At 35.5% G+C, this 22,335-nt stretch overlaps 1 protein-coding gene across 1 annotated transcript; it reads left to right on the top strand.

The window, feature by feature from the left end:
* Positions 1-1,461: 1,461 nt before the first annotated feature.
* On the top strand, positions 1,462-18,618 carry LOC127986475 (olfactomedin-like protein 2A). The gene is made up of 8 exons (XM_052588741.1): positions 1,462-1,646; positions 5,866-6,126; positions 8,743-8,850; positions 9,850-10,038; positions 10,722-10,977; positions 14,540-14,788; positions 15,133-15,318; positions 15,987-18,618. Exons 1-8 carry the CDS (start codon positions 1,578-1,580, stop codon positions 16,598-16,600), a joined length of 1,932 nt encoding a protein of 643 aa, XP_052444701.1. The 5' UTR covers positions 1,462-1,577; the 3' UTR covers positions 16,601-18,618.
* The last annotated feature ends 3,717 nt before the right edge of the window (positions 18,619-22,335 follow it).

Below are 22,335 nucleotides of genomic sequence, written 5' to 3' on the forward strand. Positions count from 1 at the left end.
TTTTCTGAAAGAAAACACATCTCTTTATTTAGAAATCTTTGAAAGTGACTTCGTGCTTTTTTGGGATGGCACAATCAAGCGACGTTCACTTGCAGAACACTTCTAGAGCTTCTAGAGGGCACATAAGTCTGAAGTAATCAGTTTAGTTAAAGGGGTGTAGACCAAGTTGTGGTTTTGTAGGCAAACAATAATGCCTTGAATTTTACACGAGCTGATACTGGTAGCCAGTGCAAACTGATAAACAGTGGTGTGACATGCTTTTTTTTTCTCGGCTCATTAAAAATCAATCTTGCTGCCACGTTTTGGATTAATTGTAAAGGTTTGATAGAACTGATGGGGTGAAATTGTGATGAAACAATGTGTTTGCTGGAAAAACAAGCAGTTCTGTCTTAGCAAGGTTGAGTTAAAGGTGGTGGTGCATCATCCAGGAAGAAATGTCTGTTAGACTAGCTGAGATGCGAGCAGCTACCGTCGGATCATCAGGATGGAATGAGAGGTAGAGTTGAGTGTCATCAGCATAACAGTGAAAAGCCATGTTTCTGAATGACAGAACCTAATGATGCCATGTAGATAGAGAAGAGAAGTGGTCCAAGAACTGAGCCCTGAGAACGTGGCAAAGTCGTTAGCTGTTAAGAGTTGATGAAGGAGGGGACAATGAGGACAAAAGGGGGAGGAAAATGTTTTAAAAAGCATGCAAGAGTTAGACGAATTGTTAATTTTATTATGATAGTATGTCCTTTCAGCAGTGGAAACGTTAGCAGAGAAGGAAGAGAGGAGTGAATGATATACATTAAGGTCAGGAGGAGCTTATAGGTGTCCCCCTCTGTAAGGATCATGACTACCATGAATATGATGCATCGATGAAACCACCATGAACATTTAACATACTATCCCTGTTTCCACTTGTAGTACACTTTAACTCATCTTTTATAGTAAAATCAAATGGTAAATAAATATTTTTTTTCTTAAATACAGAGATAGAATAGTAAATTTTAGTAAATATTCATGGAGTCCCAAAATATCATAGTTGAGTACACTTATCTTAAGTCCTAAGAATTTTTTTTTTTTTTTTTTTTTTTGCATGTTAGGTACCAAATTAGTGCACGTAAATAGAGCACCTATCTTTTTCCACCTGGGTTCCTAGAACCACCCCTGCTAAATGTACAGTTCTATAATTAATGTGTGAAAATTATTTAGTATATATCAATTTCTAAAAAAAAAAAAAAAAAAGTTCCGCAGTTGTGTCATAATTTCCACCACAGCATTTACATCATTAAATTATACATCATTAAATTATAACGTTTTGTTTGTCATAGTGACTAGTATAAATTGTGTTATATATATATTTTATTTTTATTCATTATTTTTTTTTTTAGGGATTTGCTCATCCAGTAGATGGAGGTGTTGCGTTCAAATGACAAAGAGAGAGAGAGAGAGAGAGAGAGAGAGACAGAGAGAGAGAGAGAGAGAGAGAGAGAGAGAGAGAGAGAGGTGATGATGATAATGATGATGTTGGGTTTGTAGTCTGCAGTCGCATCAGCGCACATTCACACAGAGGAGCTTCACAGACCGGCGAGATGTGGCGGATAGTGGAGCTCGTGGCGTGTTTGCTTATGATGTCCAGTCATGTATCATCTCAGAGCAAGGTAAGAAAGAGAAAAAGTTTGAGAATGTGTTTTGCATTAATTTGCACATATTCAGTATATTTTATGGCAGAACTGATCATGCAAAAACAAATATTTTCTTCGCTTATTTTATTAACAAACATGTAATCATGGTAATCGTTTAGTTGTTTTATGCATGATCTATTAAAATATAGAACACGATTTATTTTACTCAGATGCGTGTAAAAAGTCAGTTTTATTTATTTATAAATACCAGCTTCCATCAAATGTGATTTGCTGCACGATGGTAAGACATTTGGATGTTTAGTCTATGTAATGGCTTGTTTTTAAAATAAAAGCGGATTTGGTGTTTTTCTAGTTGAAATGATTATTCGCACGGGTGGGCGCTTTGAAAGTGTTCGGATTAAACTCTTCAGCAGGCGCACACACTGCGCGCGAAGCACCGCTGGCACGAGTTCAGAGGTCTCGGGTTCGTGTCTCGCGAGGGAAAAATACCATCATACTGTCTAAAATAACAGGTGCTTCAGTCCTGCTTCTGAATCTTGTGCTGTACTGTTCTAACTATAATCTAATACACCTGCACTGAAGAAGATTCGCTTGCTCAGAGGTTTCCCTCTTTCACAGCTCTTTAGTCTTAGTGTTAAAATGAAAAGAACACCTCACAATACGCTTTTCGGAAAAAGGCACTTCCATAAATATATACATTTTTTTTTTTGCAAGACTGCCGTTGCTTTCTCCAGTACACCAATAAAACAAAAAGATTTTGAGGAAAACAAAATATATTTATATTAAGTACAAAATAGGACAGTCAAATGTTGCCTAAAGGTTTTCCAGAGGTTTCCAGCCCACATTGCATCAATTATCTGTTCATTATTGCATAGAGTTTTCTACAATACTGATAGCTGTATTACTCAAATAGTTTTGACTGTTGCCTTAAAATAGTATACGTATAGCCCCTCTAAAGTGAGGCATCAAGCTATTTAAAAAGTGTATAACCTGATATTTTGCAATTTAAATAATTTGATGAAGAAAGCGTACGAGTTCATACTGAGATCTCTGACTTTGTCTGTATCTTTTACAAATTCAATTCTGAGTGCACCTTTCTCCAACTCTACAGGAGAAAACATGTTTGTTTGTTTTTTGTCTTTTTCTCAGGAGAACGATTTTAAAATGAAAATTCTCAACTTGTTCTTTATTTCATCTCATTGCTGTCTAGCACAAATGCTCTATATATTTTTTTCTAAGGGCGCCTGTCATTTTCAGGTAAACCATAAAGACCTCGACTCACAGGTGTGTTTGATTAGAGTTGGAACTGAACCCATGAAGGCTGATCATCAGAAGCAGACTTTTGCATAATCATGCGTTTGAGTAATGTACAGCAGAGAAAATAAAAAAGACCCCACAGGCTGCAGTACAGCAGCTTTCTAATCCATCATGAGGTTTTCCGGTATCCTTCCATTATGATCTCCCCTCCAAATGTATTTTTTTGGTGATATCCTCAAAGTTTTTCACCCAAATTGTTCACAGTGCACCTAACAAGAAGTTTTTACCACTTCACTGGAAGCTTTTCTTTAAGCCCTCCAGCTGTGGCGGACAGATGAAAGGCTGATGTGTGAGCGACGAGTCACTTCGGCTAAAATGGTTGATTTCCCAAGAACAAAGCAGCACATGAGAAAACGACACTGAGACATCATGATGCATCAGGAGCCGCACTTATCACAGGTCACGACTCACTGGAGAGAACGACAGGGTCCCAATCCTCACTCTTGTCGGATTTATTTTTTTGGTTTCATTCATTCCACTAAATTGTTATCTGTGGTGAGCATGAGAAAATAATAAAAGAGAATGATGGTCCGCCCGATGCCGTGGTACTAGGGGGTTGCTGGGGCATTGTTATATGGTTACTATGTTGTGAGTTTTTTTCAGCACAGTGTTGAGGTGGTTGCTGACCGGCTGAGTCTGTTATATTCTGGTCTCTAGATATGGCCCATAAGTGTCAGCAATAATAATATTTGTGCATTCCTTAAAGGAACAGTAAATTGTCTCACCTTCAGGCAATCCAAGATTTAGATGAGTTTGTTTCTTCTTCAGATTTGGAAAATTTAGCATCCTCTGCAGTGAATGGGTGCAAAACACCACAGTAATCCACAGGTTATCCACACAACTCCAGTCCATCAATTAATATTTTATGAAGTGAAACGCTGTATGTTTGGAAGAAACAAGGTGTTTTGGACTGCTTGTAAACAGTGCTTGAGCTGAGCATATTTCTCCCCTGATTCAGACAAGAAAGCAATATTATGGATAAAGTTCTCATATTTAAGTGGGAAGTTAAAATCCTCTTTGATGGATTTGTTTCTTAGAAACCTGCAGCTTTTCATAAATTGATGGACTGGAGTGGTGTTGATTACTTTGGTGTTTTAATCAGCTGTTTGGACTCTCATTCTGATGGCACCCATTCACTTCCGAGGATCCATTAGTGAGCAAGTGATGTGGTGCTAAATTGCTCCAAATCTGTTCCATCGAAGAAACTAATTTATCTTAGATGGCCAGCAATTTTTTGTTATTATTTTTGGATGAACTATTTTTTCAACAAATTGCACTTAAAAGGGGGTCAGTCCAATTTAAGTAGTCTCAAGGGGTGATAGAGGAGGGGTAGGAACGAGAGGAGAAAGACTGTATCAACTAGTGATGGATGATGGAGGTCTTGAGAGAAAAATTCTCATGCTTCAGTTTTTTTCTTAATTCCTGGCAGAGATGGAACTAATAATTCAGCATGGACAGAAAATACAGAAGTTTGTAGTCAGTAAGATTTTTTTTTAAAGATATTAATATTTGTATTATGCATAAAAGGATGCATAAAATTGATCAAAATTGATTTCATTTAATGTTCCAAATTCAGGTAAATGCTGTTCTCTACAAAGCTGTATGGCTTCATAAGAATTTTAATATAGTGCATTTAGACTGCTAGAATACTTTTATTGTGCCTTCGGAATGTTTATATAGTGTAAATAACAATAATACTACAACATCCAGTAATTTTATCTCAACATAGCAAATAATTCTCAGGGATTTGACATGCTGCCAGCATCTCAGTGGAAGAAATGCATCCCTGCCGAGGAAATCAGAGTGGATTCAGTTGTTTTACCACAACACAGCTGACACTTGCCCTCTGTTTGTTTGGACTTCGGTTGCTACTCTAAACATGCTAAATAATAGCTGGGAAAGGGTGACGATACAGCCATGGTGACTAAATAAATCAGCATGTCAATAAACTGATCCCTCAGAAAGATGCAAACACACATAGAAGTGTGGGGCAACAGAATAAAAAACATGTTCGAAAGGCGAATTAGTTCATAAATCACTCACATGACCTTCATAAACCATTATCAGATTTGTAGATCAAGCAATAAGATCTTTCTCATGCTTTTAAATTACTAAAGCTGGCAGGGTGTGATGATGTATGTGTTTCCATTCGTTTTTTGAGAAGATCTCAGAATTGCTGAAGAGGATATAAGTAAGCCAAGATGTTAAACCTTCTTAGAGACACACACACTCATATATATATACACACCTGCAAGAATTTGACTAAGCGCTTTTAAACTTGCACATTATCTAAACCGATCTGAATTATTACACATTCTATATGATCCGTATTTCTGTTCTCAGAGGTCAAAGGTCACTCTGTTGAAACCATCTGCTTGTTCTCCACTCAGTCCTTTGACAATAATGACCTAGAAGACAGATGAATGGTAACTCTGTAACCTTAAAGATGGTTTATTCTACAGCTCATGTGACTGATTTACTCTTGTTAACACAGACTAGTTGATTTTAGGTTGGCCTGTTGAAGCTAAAAGATTCTGTGTTTTAGGATTTGGGTTTTTTAGGGTTAAATTCACCATATGACTTGCCACTAATGACATTTTAGTAATTGAGTGATGATGGACACGTGGAGCTGGGGAAGGAGAGGTCGTAGGTCACTGTGGCACATCTGGCTGAATTCTTGTGTGGCTTTGATAACCTCTTGACCTCAAACTTTCATATCTGATGTCAGGAAGACAGCAGTTAAAAGCAATGATTAAACTCAAGTCTTGGGTTAAACTGAGACTGACCTGTATTACAATAAGGACATTTTTATGTTGCATGTCTCTACAGAGAACTAAAGTGTGTAAATTTTGACGGAAGTGACACTGAAGTAGGTTATGATGTAATTTCCTTCACTTTCTATCCATTTCCCTTTCAGATCTTCGGGGAGGAACAAGTCCGCATGACATCAGAGGGGTCCGACTGCCGCTGTAAGTGCATCATGAGGCCTTTGACCCGGGACGCATGCGCTCGCTTGCGGACAGGAAGTGTGCGTGTGGAGGATTTTTACACGGTGGAGACAGTGAGTTCCGGAGCCGACTGTAAGTGCTCCTGCACGGCTCCGCCCTCCTCTCTCAACCCCTGCGAGAACGAATGGAAGATGGAAAAACTCAAGAAACAGGCGCCAGAACTGCTCAAGGTAGGCCATGTTTAGGTTTTACTTTTAAAACACAAATCTTGTTACAATGTACCACATTTCTTGCATGATAACCATAGTTTAGGTTCTTTCATGCCCTACTGGCAAATAGTTTGTTCTTGTTTAAAGAATAAACATCAGTCATTTGAAAATGGTATAAGCATTTTATATATATATATATATATATATATATATATATATATATATATATATATATATATATATACACATACACACACACACACACACACACATTAGATGATCTCTAAAGAACATTGTTATCTTAAAATAAAATAAAATGTAAACACATGTAAATACTATTACTATATGTATATACTATTAATGCCAAAGTTGTAATAAAATGAATATGATGATTTTGTATAATATTTACTTACAGAAAAAAATATAGTTACTACAGTTAGTTTAAGTAAAACAATGGTAAATTTTTTGTATTGATGACCTAAAATTAGCAATTTTTTTAATTTAATTGATGTTTTATTAACAAGGTTCCTGAGTACATGCATTGCATTTTAACAATCTTAAACATTATTTTAACGTTATCTTTAGTCTTTAGAAACTTAAATTGTTGAAATGTTTTTTTCTTAAACATATGCAATGTAATTAGTTGGACATTCTTCTGTCCTATGTTACTGCATTTTCAGAACACCCAGAGAACATTCAAAAGTAACATTCCCAAAACAATACATTTTATGTTCTCTTAATGTTCACATAACCAAAATAAATTAAAAAAGAAATTGTAAAATAAAATAAAAAAATAAAGTTTTGTACATTGAGAAATGTTTTTGCAACTTAATGTGAACTAAAATCAGTATGTACTTTCAAAGCACCCAGCTAATGTTATTAAAACATTCTTAGAATTGATTTTATTACCTTGGTAATGTGTTTGAACATTACTGAAATGCTACTGATGCACAGCTGTGACATTAACTTGAAGAGAAGGAGGAAAGGAATTGCTCTTTTTGAGGTTAACAGCACACTTATTCAATAGAGAATGTTGGACAGCAATATTCATGTATGCAGCACACATGTGTGCAAGTGTGTCTTTATAGCACCTGTCCTCTTTCCTCTGCACCATTCCAGTCTGGCTCACTCTTTCCGTCTTTTTTCTTTTTTGTCCATCTGTCTGAGCATTCCAGTCCATATCTCCACGATACACACACACACAAACACACACACACACACACACACAGAGCCTCATGACAATCCTGCCAGACTTGGTTCTGCTTAAGGCCTCAAAATCATTTAGCAAACTTTAGGCAGTGTTTAAACACAATGGTTTTAATATATTTGCACCTCCAGCAACATTTGCCGATCTTGTGCTGTTAAGCTCAGAACATGTGGCTCTGGTTTGACTTTGCTGCAGTTTCTTCATATCTGTTGATGCCACATGAAGCCGTAAATAACCATGACAGTCAAGCTGTTACACGACTGAACTCTCTGCAGCACGCGTCAACAATAAGCATATGAGGAAATTGATCTCCTGTTGATCTTTTTCCTGTTTAAAAACCAGTTTAAATCCAAACTAGTTTTTTTTTTCTACACTCACTTAAAATAAACCCAGCCAAGGCCCCATTTACACTAGTACGTTTTCATTTTAAAACGGGATTTTAGAATTAAAATGATCTGTGTTTACACTGGCGTTTCAGCTGTGTTTCAGAAACGATCTCGTTCTACACTACTTAACCAAAAACATGTCACGTGACCATTCATGTGCGTAAAAGTGTAAACAAGAAGTTGGTTGCTAGTCATTGGCAGGTTCAACAATTAGCATGAATACGGTTCATGATACAGTGAAACGGTCATCAGGGATATACAGAGATCACATGGGCAGCCATGCCATCGTTTTAGAAAGTCTCCGTTTTGGTCCGTTTACACTTAAACGGTTTCAAAAAAGTTTTAAACCCATGTTCTTCCAGTAATAATGATAGAATGTTTGTTAAAAGTTATTTATAAATCATTAATGGAATTTTTTTCCTGAAACATTTGACTAACGGTTTTTAAATGTTACGTCTCGTTTTAGAATGTTGAGAGAACATTCAAAAGTAACATTCCCTTAATGTATTCAAAATGATAAAATGGAATGTGTACTTAATGTTCATGTATAACCAAGAAAAAGTTTTTAAAACATTCAGAGAACATAAAAAAATAACTTTAGCAATGTTAACGTTAGCAAAACATTCATTGAACATATTTTGTTTGCTGGGAAGGTTTTAAAAAGGTATTTTTCGCATAGATGTCATAGAAGAACCACTTTTGCTTCTTCAAAGAACCTTTCAGGGAACAGTTCCTAAAGGAACATTTTTTTTTCTTACAATAAAGGACATTTTTCCACCTTGTTCCACTAAAAAGAACCTTTTTGGAATTAAAATTTGCTTTGATGTTAAAGGTTCTTCATAGAACCATCAATGCTTATAAAGAACCTTTATTTTTAAGCTGGTGGACGAGCATTGTTCTGGTAAACCTGAATATATGAATTACCATTGTCAATCATTGACATGACAGACTGCAAACATCATTGCCGATTCAAGAAACCCATGCTGTTTTGTTAACCTCCAAAACTAAGTTTCCATGTTTGAAAGTCTGTTTCTTTGTGTGCAGCTGCAGTCCATGGTGGACCTTCTGGAAGGTACTCTCTTCAGTATGGACCTTCTCAAAGTTCACTCGTACATCAATAAGGTGGTGTCTCAAATGAATAACCTAGAAGAGGTGAGTGTGATCGTATTACTGAGTGCGTGTGAACATACACATGTGAACATTAATGAGCCGTGGCTGGATTTAACTGGACTCAGGACATTCTGTAGCTACCCACAATGCTCTGGCTAAAGTTATTATCCATTATACCACTCCACTTTGGCTTGAGGGATGGGAAAATAATGTGTGTGTAAGAAACAGCAGGACAGAGAGAGGAAATGTCCAAAGGACAAAACCACAGCCATGTAATAGTCACACTTATGCACTCTGTTTTTATTTCCAATTAAATTTAGCTCATTATAGTGTAAAGCTGGGGTATAAATCTGCAATGCGAATGGTTTACTACATGTACTATGTGGGTCATTATCAAATACCTTAGTTATATAGTCTGAGACCACTAGTGAAAATGCTTCTGTTTTGCATTTCTGGGATTAGTAAGATAATTTTATAAAAAAAAGTTTTTATAGTTTTATTCAGAAAGAAGGCATTAAATAGTCAAAGTAAAGACAATTATAATGTCACAAAATGTGTTATTTCAAATAATTGTTATTTCTTAATTCTTTAAGAATCCTGAAACAAAATCTATCACATTATCATCATTTGTATAAAATGTTCCTTAAAAATACTAAGCAGCACAACTGTTTTCTACATTAATAATAATAATAAATGTTTCTGAGCAGTGAATCAGCATATTAGAATGATTTCTAAATGATCATGTGACACTGAAGACTGGAGTAATGATGCTGAAAATTCAGCTTTGATCACAGGAATAAATGACATTTTAGGATATATAACAATTGAAAACCGTTACTTTAAATTGCATTGTATTTTCACAAAATCACTGTATTTCTGATCAAATTAAATGCAGCCTTGGTGAGCATAAGATTAATAATTAGAAAAGTTTATGCAGTTGCATTTATTTATACAAATATATTTAGATGGAAGTGCATTTGTTGGTACATACTGTATATATTTAGGGCAGTTGTGTGATTTAAAGCTGTGTATCTCACCCAGATGATAAAGATGAATCTCTCTCGGGAGAATGACTTTGTGAGAGACAGTGTGGCGACTCTGACCAATCAACTACGGCAGTACGAGAACCATTCTGACATCATGATGAGCATAAAGAAAGAACTGTCCAGTCTGGGCTTTCAGCTGCTGCAGAAAGACCCCACCGCCTCGGGCCCTAAAAGCAAAGCTCAGGTAAGGGTCTTGACCTTTCATCCCTGACTTTAGCCATTTGAATGGATTGTGTTAAATAAATAAACATTATTGTTCTAGTTAATTTGCTGTGCAGGAAATCAAATTTGAGCTCACTGCAGAATGTGCTCTGGTAGTAAATAGAAAATATGCATACTGTGTGCAAACAGCAATGGATTCTATTTACACTACGTTAAAAAAGCTGCTATTCATACTACTTATTGTAAACAGAGGCAATTATTTGCACCTGAGTATTGTTGTACAGTATGCAATAATAACATACTGAGTGTAAATTATAATATTAATTAAAATTATTAAATGCATGCCACCTTATTGAGACAATAAAGCCCTTACAGATTTTAGATTTATTTCAATGTATAATGAGATTTGAAAAGGGCGAAAAAAAAACCTTTGGCGAAAGGCGGATTTGATGCCGAGTTGATCACTTCAAAATGACCACAGTACGGGATTTAACATTTGCGCCACTAGAGCTGAGATTTGACGGCCATATTTGGTAGTGTTGAGTACCCCAATCACTCTTTGGTGGGCGGAGTTAGTATAAATAGCGTCTGCCAAGGCAGGCTATTTGCACTTAGTGAAAATATGTAAGTATATGTAAGTGTTCATGGAGTTTTCAGGATGAGATCCCTAACATCTGTTGAGCTAGACATGTGTTATGTTTGTAGGACACACTGGGGACAAATATCAAAGATGCTTCAAAGTTTCCGGCAAAGAAACCAGAAAAGGGGAAACCTCCACCAAAGCCAGTGAAGGAAAAGCCAGCCAAGCCGAAGAAAGAGACCGCAAAACCAAACAAAGCTGGTAAACCAGAGCAAACAGAACTGCCCAGTAAAACCAAACCATCACAGAACCAGCCAGGACTAATCCGAGGAATCACATACTACAAAGCCACCAAAACTGATGAGACAGGCAACCAAAGAGGTAAGACAGAGACAATTATTTTCTTTATATTCTTTACTATAAGCTTTAGTCAGATTGTGGGGACAGATGTTCACCAGTTTTACCCACAAAAGTTTAGATATGTCACACACCCAGAAACACACATTCTTGTAAAGACAAACTTGTTTCCTTTGTGTTCCTCATAGAAGCACAGCTGCTTGTATCCACGCCAGTCCAGAGTGCACACACTTAATTCGATATTAACACAGACACATTCTCATAACCCAAAACACATGTGCACACATTCATATCCACACAAGTCAATAAACTAATAGACAATAAACTAACAGACAATAAACCACTTCATCTGTAGAAAATGTGAAACAGTTTTCTGGTAGTATGACAAGGATCTGGTCTGGCATACAGTTATTAATAAGGAGACTCGTGCACACACAGACACACACACAAACCTGCCCATTTGTAATCAAATGTAATTATGTGGTTCATAGCAGAATAAATTGTGAAATAAACTCTCTGTATCATATGGAAGCTTGTTTCTACAACAGAATAACTTTGTCTCACAATTCAGATTTTTTTTCTTGCAATTCTTATAGTATATATTTCACAGTACATTTCTATATATATATATATATATATATATATATATATATATATATATATATATATATATATAGTATGTATAAGTATATGTATATGTATGTATAAAGAAGTGTAAGACATAAACCTGCAATTCTGAGAAGAAAAGTTTTAATTATGATATATATATATTTTTTATTCTGTTGTGGAAATAAAAGAACAACAGAATTGTGAGATGTTAGAATTCAGAGAAAAGACATAAAAATTATGAGATGTTAAGGAAAAAATCTGTATTGCAAGATATAAAATTATAATTCTCAGAAAAATGTGAGAATTGTGAGATATTACATCAAAATTGTTCCAAAAATGGAATAAGCTCCCATAGTTCCATAAGCTTTCATAATACTCACAACAACACAGTTACTTTTCCAGACGCAAATCTGCTCGATGAGCTGATGAAAAATATTATATATTAAACATTACACAAATTTATACACTTTGATATTTAATACCGTTGATTGACTTGATTTTATAAAAAGCTGATTATAAATATTACCAGTGCTAATTCTAACACTAAAATAAATCTTGTCCTGATCACCAAAACAACTGGATCTACTGTTTCAAATTAATTTATTTCGATTCAGTTTCCCAAATGAGGAAGTCCTTGAATGTCCTCAAAGGGAGGTTTTGTTGGATTTCTGTCTCTTTTGGGATATTTTTGGCCCTGAACTATAGCCCTGAACTATAACATAATGAACATCTCGCCATGAAACTGGATCTCAGGATCTTGGGACTTGATGATCCAGCACTCACATTAACAGGATACTAGTGTAGGACGCCAGCCAGAGAGTGACTGTGGAGTCTGAAATCACAGCCAACACGCACTGATGAATAAGCTTCAGTTTCTGAAGCATGCATGACATTCATATCAGCTGTAGGGTTTCTTCAAAAACCAGCCAAATGTCTCCAAATCAACAGTGTTTCTATTCATTTTGGGCAGGCGGGCTCACTTCCTGTTCCAGTCCTAGATGGGTTCCTTTTGCCTGATGGACTCCATGGTTACCGCCGTTTGTGATTGTGACAGCACTGGTTTTTGTCTTTGAATCATACAATTATGGTTCTGAAAGCAGCCCAATCAATGTCATCTATAGTGACATGTAATGCGGTCTGATCTAATCTTGTGTTATCCATAGGCGTAACCTAATCGCTGCTTCCCAAATTGGGTCCTGACTATTTTGGTGCACGTTAGATACAATCACAGGGAATTTGATTAAAGCTTAAATTACTGTAAACGGATGGCCCTTAGATTAGTCCGTACACTAGCACTTTGGAAACGTCTCACATTGCAGTTTTGGTTTGCAGATAAAAACCAAAAATAAGGCTGAGTTTTAGAAATCTTGAGATGTTGTATGTAGTGTGCCTCTGTGTCAATCTTCAGATCTGTAGGTTTTATTCTGCATAACATTTAAAGTTGGGTGTTGGATATTGACCTTAAATGAGAAAGTTACACAAATGTCAAGGAATAAAACAAAACAAAAACAAAAACTGTTATTTTAATCAGTCTCAATTTAAAAATCCAACGTGGGACAAATCGGTTGTATATTTCCAAGTTGTAAATCTTTCCAAACTGAATGTACTGTAACAACAGCATTAGTCAGAATAGATGCCATTTTTTATTTGACTTACTTTGACGAAAGTCAAATAAGGAACACTTCCTTTTTAATCATTATCATTTCTTTAATATTTAATATTCTTTGGCACTTTTTTGAAACATTGGAGTATGTTTGTAGCAATGCCAATGTCATGGTTTTGATTCCCAGGGAATGCATAAAATTCACTAAATTGTTCTCAATCTGTATTTAGCGCTACGGTCACTTCTAATTTTCATAACCTATTGTTTATATCCACTGAATGTTTATTGTCAGCTAAAATTGTGATTTTTGTTCTTTTTTTTTTCTTGTGTGGTCAGTTAAAACAAACTGTACCTCAGAAGCCTTCTCTTTGTTCATGTCAAATTGATTATGACATCTCCTTAGACTGAGGTCTATTTAACTTTGTTAGCGTGTCTAGGCTGTTGGGCTGGATTTGTTTGCCTGGTTTAAGATAATGTATAACAGAGCTGTGATGGAGATTCAGTATGATCTGTTCTGACAGGAATGCAAAGCCAATACAAAAGCCGGCGGACCAAGCGTAAGACAAGTAAATATGTTCTAATAAACATAAATTACTTTTATTATTAAATGCAATTTATTTTCGTCGTCCCACCCTGTGATCTAATGTACAGTAATCGAATCCAGTCTCTCGTGAACATAGCTTTCCTACAATCCCGTGCCACCCCAGCAGGTGCACAGTAAATATGACAAACCCTGGTGAGATCGAGTGTGTTATATACTAAACATGAGTTTATACTGTTGTGGAGAGCAGTTTGGCAAAATCCTCACTCAAACGTCAACTTATAAATGCTTTGTTTTTAGATGCAAGTCATCTTTTCCTGGACGTGTTGAGTAGTTGGTGTAGAAACGGATTTAAAACTCAAACTTTGACATGTCAACAAGTTTTATTGGCATTACAATGTTTCCAGAGACTTCATGTACCCACACAGAGCAGGTGTAGGAAATAAATAGGCTCTTGTCTATTATTTCAGAATTTGTCAGGTCATATGCAATACCGGTCAAAAGTTGGGAATAATTCAGATTTTTTTGTAAGAAGTCTCTTATGCTCACCAAGGCTGCATTAATTTGATGAAAAAATACATTAAAAAACAATAATATCTAAAAATATTTTTACAATTTATATTTTTATTTGAGTATATGCAATAAATGTTTTTGAAGCAATGCTGAAATTTTAGTGTCGTTGATCCAGTATGCAGATTTTCTGCTCAAAAAACATTTCTTATTATTATCAATGTTGAAACTGTTTGCTGCTCAGTTTCTGTTTTCAGTGTTTAATTTAAGTGTGAAATGTGAGGCAATTTGTATCTCTCTCTGTTTTTATGTTTCATGTGAAGAGAGACCTGATGAAACGGACACGTTGCTTGAGGTAGAGGTAGAGGAAGAGCAAAGTACCATATTTCCTGACACCTTGACGACAGAGACAAGCCCAGTACCCATGACAGTAGCAACAACCACTCCTCCCACAACAACAACAACAACCCAGAGGACGACTTCAACTAGCAGAACAATATTCAGAGAGGAGCGACCGGCTCCAACCATTGCACTCGTGCTGGACAACACCAGCAACAACTCATACTCCGCAGGTACAGTAGACTTCAACACAATCTCATGATCATTTTTTTGTTTAATTAATTGCTTATTCGGTTGAATTTGTAGGATATCATTCCTAAATTTGCATATAATCTGATAACGCCCAAGTCATGGTTTACGCATAACCTTCATGCTTTTTAACTTATATACTTCTAAAATAGTTATATTTTCCTGTGCATTGTATATTTACAGTGAAAGACATTTGATACAATGAAAATAAACAATGCAAAGTAAAAGTAACTAAAACTAAACTTTGAATAAAAAAATAGCCAATAAAAATGTATTATCCAATCGCTGTGGTTGCATGCTGGTGCAGTTGTTGATGTTTTTTTGGCAGTTAAAGAGCACAGCTGTGAAGGGACGCTGGCCTCCATCGAGCTGCCGGTCAAACAGCACAGTTACGGCAGGAATGAGGGCGCATGGATGAAGGATCCTGCCGCCAAGGACTCCAAAATCTACGTCACCAACTATTATTACGGCAACAACCTTGTGGAGTTCCGGAACTTGGACAACTTTAAACAGGGTGTGTAAGATTAATTCATACTTAATGCTGTTATTATGAATTAAATGCAGCTGTCTTGAGACAGTATGAAAGACGACCGAGGTAATAACTTTTGTGTGACTCAGATCAATTCACAGAGGACACCGAGTGTTTTAATTAAACGTCTTCATATCGTTTTCAGGAAACAATGATAGGGATTTTCTTTGGATTTCTGAATAACTGTAAGTGTCTGGCCCTGGAACAAGAGAACGAGTTTGGAAGATGTTACAGTTGATTTGTGTGTTTGTGTGCCTGTTTAGATCGGTGTTAATATACTTCTAAAAATATTTCTTGTTAAGACATAGGGGAGTCATGAGTATTATATTAAAATAAAGATTACATTTTTTTATCTTGTATTTAAAATCTACTTTTTACATTTAAAATTCCTTAGTTTTGTGGACTTATGTAAGGGTTAGGTCACATTTACTGTTCATTTGCAAATTTTGGCATGCAAAATCCAATTGTTTTAATAGGAATCTATGCAACTGGGAGTTTTACTTGAGGCTGAAACATTTGCCCTTGCAGATTTCACAGGTTTCAAGTTGAGTGACATGGACTGTATCCAATAGAAAACTTCTTGTTTGAACGTGACTTGTTATGCATGAGCAACAAGTGCACATTTGATCCACTTCTCTCTCTTTTCGTGGCAGGCCGTTGGAGTAACCTGTACAAGCTGCCTTATAACTGGATCGGAACGGGTCATGTGGTGTACAGAGGAGGGTTTTACTATAACCGTGCCTTCACAAAGAACATCATCAAATACGACATTAAGCAACGGTTTGTAGCCGCCTGGGCTCAGCTCCACGACGTCGTCTACGAAGACACCACACCTTGGAAGTGGAAAGGCCACTCTGATATCGACTTCGCCGTGGACGAGAGCGGACTTTGGGTCATCTACCCATCTGCTGACTATGACTACGGACAGGCCGAGGTCATTGTAGTCAGTAAACTAGATCCCAGTGACCTGTCTGTCAAAAAGGAGACCACGTGGAGGACGAGACTGCGAAGAAATTCATTCGGGAACTGCTTCATAATATGCGGCGTCCTGTACGCGGTGGACATTTACAATCAGCGAGAAGGGGAGGTTTCATATGCATACGACACGCTAACGGGAGCCGAGGCGTCACCGCATTTACCGTTCATTAACGAATACGGGTTCACCACACAAGTCGATTACAACCCGAAAGAGAAGGTTCTGTACGCCTGGGACAATGGACACCAGCTCACCTACAGCATCAACTTTGTAGAGCAAGCAAAGAAATGAAATCAGACTTCATTAATCTTATTTACTCAAAGCAAAAAGCCACTTCCTGACTGTATCTGCCTCATTGGTTTCACTGACAAATGCTCTCTTGAAACGGTTCATCGTCTCCTAATGAGGTTTAATAGACATTTGTTTGAGATTATGTAAGAACAAAGGGGTTACATAAACGCTGCTCTAGAATTCACTAGATCTAGAATCCCATCGTATGAAATCTAAAGGCCCTCTCACAGGATTCAAGTCAGAATTCCCATTGCATTAAACTGTGTGGAGCGAAGCTACTCCCAGCTTCCTGTTGTGCACAGGTTGACCCATATCACCTTTGACCATTTTGAATTGGCATACAATTACATATCACTCAAAGTTAACCAATTTCATCTTTCTTTCCACATGCTGCTGGTATTTTTAAGCATGATTATTGGACAATTTGTATAACGTTCCTTTCTTTCTTGCTGCTTAAAACAGTACAGGATAGTTTTTTTGTATTTGCACATAACACTTGTCCTAACGTCCAATTAAGTTCTAATATGATTCATGTGAATAGTTCTAAAGTATTCACAATTTACCCTTTGCAAGAAACCCAATGCTGTAGCTACTGTACGTCCGAGAAATCATGTGGCTCATGGACCAATCGCGTCTTCCTCTTTACTAGTTATAGCATGAAATACACATGAAAGAATATCAGAAGGTATCTTGTTTCTACCACGGAAAAAATGCACACCATTTTTCAAGTTAAATTCCACTGACGTTAATCTGCTCCCTTGTCTGTTTTTTTTGTCGGACAAAAATGGGAGTTTCAGCATTATAATTGGACAGATCACATGTCAATCAAACTCCCTGCAAAAGGGTCAATTACAACTTCTAGAATTTTGAGTTCATTTTAATCTCTATTAAAAAGACTTTACAAATGTTTTTTTATAATTTACACTGTCCTAACAAGGCATCATGCAATAAAGCAACATCAAACTATAAATAGATTATAATATTTTTTTATAGAATAATAATTACATTTCAATAAAATTAATAAAGTAAAATAAAAAATGTAACTAAAAATTAAAATTAAAAATTAAACAAAATTATTATTAAAAAAAAATGTATTATTGTTTTTATGTAGTAAAAAATATATTAAAATCTTAAAACATTATAACTCGAGAAGCATCACTGCATTCTGGATTAGAACTGAAATACAAGTGTATTTTGTCTTAGTAACAAAAAAAACTAAGACAAAAATACATTTTATATTTAAAATAAATGAATTTTGCTTCTCAAATGAATTGATCTTGTTTAAAGGATAGATATTTTAACAGGTAAATTAGACAAAACATAGATTAAGAAAATGATTTCAAGCAGCAGACTCCTACCATCCTGCTGGTGACAAATGTCTAACGCATCGCTCCTGGTTAGAAATTGTGTAAATCATTAAGTTAAGAGTTTCGTGACTTGCTCTTCTTGAACACAAATAAAGCTTGTCATGCCAACCACACCAACAGCATAATGTAACCTTCATGTTTGATGTACCTGTAATGATATGTTATAAACATTAGCATTCTGAAGGAAAACTGGTATATGTTTTCACATCAAGAATGTGTCTTCCAGTGTTTTGGCCCATATAGCCTCAGCTAACTGGTAAAGCATGACATCATAATGGAGAAAGAATGCTTTGTGTGCTAATGAGAGCTTATGATTATGTTTGGGAGTCTCTTTAATGACTGGGCAGGGTTATGTATAGAATGTTTTTAACAGACAGGTCATGCGAGGAAGGTCCGTGTGACGCATGGGTACAGATATATATGTCGTATTATATTTAGAATGTTGATTTAAAGCAGTTTGTCGTCCTTGTGCCTTCTGTAAATAGCAGAATATTTTTTATTTTGTTTTGACTGAGTTTTACAAACACAATCTTCCCAAGAGGAGGAGATTTCTTTAACGCAGCATATCAACTCTAATTGGATTTTGTTAAATGTGCATTTAGTATTGTGAAATATATTTCTAAACTGATTAAAAAGACTGCTGGGATGGAAGTGAGAGTGGTTTCTGCTTTGTGGGATCGTGTGGGTTTGGTTAAAGAAAGCCTTGAAGGCCATGAAATCAAATTTGACCCTATTTATTCTGTTAATGCATGTGACTGGTCTTATTGTGAATGCTTCATACATGCATTTTTATATTTGTGACCTAGAACCACAGCACCAGTCTTAAGTGTACATTTTTCGTTATTGACATTTATACATCATTTGAAAGCTGAATAGATAAGCTTCCAATTTATGTATGTTTTATTAGGATCAGACAATATTTGGCTAAAATACAACTATTTGAAAATCTGGAATCTGAGGTTGCAAAAAAATGGGGAAAAAAAATACTGAGGAAATCGATTTTGAAGTTGTCCAGATTAATTCTTAGCAATGCATATTGCATATTACTAATAAAAAAATAAGTTTTGATATATATATATATATATATATATATATATATATATATATATATATATATATATACACGGTTGGAAATTCGCAAAATATGACCACATGGAACATGATATTTACTTAATATCCTTCTAATCTTTAATCAAAATGTAACTTGTTTTCATTTTCATAATCCAAACATCAACCTATCGATGAAATCAAGTCTCAATTAATTATTTTTTTTTCATTTGATAGTTGTTCCACTCTGAATTATGTCACATTACAGCAGTAAAGTCAGTTGCAATTTCCTTTTTATGAATTATTAATATTAGATGACAAACATCTGCCTAAAAACTTGCCTTGCCAATTGGCTGAAATAAAATGAGTTTGAGTTGAAGTACTAAAATGACTACAATTTACAAAAAAAAAAAAAATTATAATAATAATAAAAATTGCAATCTGCCATTCTGACACTGGCCATTCACATAATTCATGCAAATAAGTCTTCTATTATTAATATAATTATTTTCACAATCCAATCAACAACCGATGGACAAAATAAAGTCCCACGTTGTGGCAGTAAAGGTGGTCACAACTTCTGTTTCATGTCCAGATTATATATTATACTATTTTGGAATACCAGTTATTTTGTGCCAATGCAATATTTTGGAACAGGTTATTGTTAAATATCATAAATATATATATTTTTTTTTCAAATCGACATGAAACAGAAGTTGTGAACAAAATAACTGGCTGCACATGGTCAAAATTCAATTATATATATATTATTATATTATACATTTATTTATTTATTTTTTACTTAATATTAAACTCATTTTTAATAAACAAGAAAATTACTGCTTGATTTTATTCATGCCACAGTTCATGCTGGGAACCCATGCACCAATATCCTGTGGACATCACACTATTACAGGTAATCTGTGAATATACACGAGATCACAGTAAAGCAAACACAGCTAATCATTGTGATTCTACAGATCAGTGCTGTTACATCAGTCATTTCCTGAGCCTGTCCACTGTTATATATTCCTGTGAGGATCTATAGGACTGAATTCAAAGGGTGTGTTTTGTGGGCCTTTGTTGCGATGGCTGGTGTTCTTGTCACTGGATAATTGGTCAGTTAGTGTGTTTTGTTGTTTTTGAGTGGGTTTCTCTCTCTCATGGGGTAGTTCTTTAGTGTTTTTGGCAGTAGTCGTGTCTGCAAATCATTTAGATTAACTCTGCGGAACACAAGAGGAGTTCGTTTTAATAATTTTGGATTGATGTTATGGATAACGAAACTGCAAAATCTGTAATCTGCGATTAATCAAACTTCAGGCAGTTATCAGGCAGTGGATGAGAGACGTGCCTGAAAGCACTTTATGGTTTTGGCTGGAGCCACGGATAGTTTGCGGAAGAGAGAAAAGACACTAGTTTCTCAGAAACAAGATAATGTGAGAATGTTGTAACAATAGCTGTTAATAATTCACACATGGTAAAATTACAAATGCTTTTAGGCAGTTATTATCATAAAAGATAAAAATAAAACGCTTGCATTACCCGAAATAAAATAGGCATTAAACGAAATCGAATTAAACATAAAACCCCCTTTTCATCTTAAGTTTATTAAAGTAAATAAAACGAAATAAATCAAAACTAAAACTTACCCTAATTAAAACAATGTTTAACATAAAACTAAATACAATTCAACTAAAATTCAAATGAAAACAGAATAACTAAAACGGACAAAAAATTAAATCTGATTTAAAATAACACCAACAACTATGTTAGTCTTTAACTTTGTATTAGTATACTAAAATAACACTGTTCCCAGCTAATACGTTGGCCACAGTGCTGGAAAAACCAGGTCCAACCAGATTAAGGAACATGATAACTGTTTTCTCTTTGGTCTACAGTGGTCTGCTAGACCTAATGTTCTGCTGACACATACATTCAGGCCACATATGTGTTAAGGCCTCAGAGGGTTTAGGGATTAAAACTGAGCCCCAGATTAGATGGAACAGAGGGAACTCACTCTCATTATCTAGCATCTCATCCTGTGGTATTTGGCTTGGGGTAGCAGGGGTTAGTTAGCTATAGTCCTTCAACTGTGCTTCTACATACTGACATCAAAGTGTCATGTGTTATAATTTAATGGCCAAAAGCAACAATCCCTCTAGGGCTTCCTGAAGTTAAGTGCTGCGGTCAAGGGCAAGACTGATAGATGACATTTGTGATTGTTGTTTATGGTTCATCCTCAACTAAGACTGAAGGTACACCCATTCAAAATATGAATAATTACTGTAATGCTATAAATACTACTTAAATAACACTGCAGTGTTTTTTTTTGTGTGTGTGTGTGTCTGATATGCTTGAAATGTATTTGCTTAAAGTAAATCAAATGGAGACCATTTATAAAAGTGCTCAGACTTCAGTTTTTACAAAATGTAAAAAAAAAAAAATAGCTTTATTTACTCACCCTCATTTTTTACCAAACCTGTATTGAGAAGCAGCTAAACAAAGAAAAAGACACAAAATCATTAAAAACAGACTTGTGGCTATATTCCTGAAGCCATTCAACTGCTTTGTGTCAAGACAAATTTTAGTAATTATCAGGTCAAATTAAGCCATTGTTATTTATTTGAGTAAAAACATGGCTTCTTGATTAAGCTTATAGTGCAATTACAAATCTCAGCATTATTTTCCTGCTGCAGTTAATTCTGTTGATAGCAAGCAGTAAAGAAAATGTTATTATAAAGAGATGTTTGTGAACATTTTTATTGATCATGACAGCAGTAATTCATCAACTGAGAGTGAAGAGCATTATAACTAGTCATAAACTCGAACCCTTAGCAGAGCAATTCTTTTTTTGGCATTTTATACAGCTTCAGGAGTCTTACCAGATCGAAAATTGTGCCATGCAAATGTTTGCAGCATCATAATCCCTCAGCGAAACAAACAAACAAAATATACATCATTACAGTAGGCTATATATACATATAAACTGTACAGTATATTTAGTGCAGAAGATGCTGTCAGATTTATCTTAAAGAGAATTCCTCATTCGGAGTGAAAACATCCTCAGTGTTTTAATGTGCACAATCCAAGCCAAACACAAGGAAATGAGGAGCTTTAGTTTGGAGCTGATCTTGATGTCAGGATAACAGCAATTCTTCATGGATGCCCTTAAATGGGAGAATCGTCCAAATAAGTAAACAATTCCAATTTCCAGGACGTTTCTTTGGCTCCATGGGAATATGAAAGTGATTCTCTTCTTTCTCACGTTCTCTTTGTCTCTGGAGCAAATTATGAATATCAGCACTAAATTAAGAAACTTAA

The sequence above is a fragment of the Carassius gibelio genome, chromosome B21 (assembly GCF_023724105.1).
Source record: "Carassius gibelio isolate Cgi1373 ecotype wild population from Czech Republic chromosome B21, carGib1.2-hapl.c, whole genome shotgun sequence".
NCBI classification, from domain to species: domain Eukaryota; kingdom Metazoa; phylum Chordata; class Actinopteri; order Cypriniformes; family Cyprinidae; genus Carassius; species Carassius gibelio.

Excerpts from the sequence above, each read along its gene's own strand:
- LOC127986475 (XM_052588741.1), top strand. The coding sequence starts at position 1,578 with ATGTGGCGGATAGTGGAGCTCGTGGCGTGTTTGCTTATGATGTCCAGT. Across the intron at positions 10,039-10,721 it reads GCCCTAAAAGCAAAGCTCAG|GACACACTGGGGACAAATAT; the intron begins GTAAGGGTCTTG and ends TTATGTTTGTAG. Across the intron at positions 15,319-15,986 it reads CTTGGACAACTTTAAACAGG|GCCGTTGGAGTAACCTGTAC; the intron begins GTGTGTAAGATT and ends TTTTCGTGGCAG.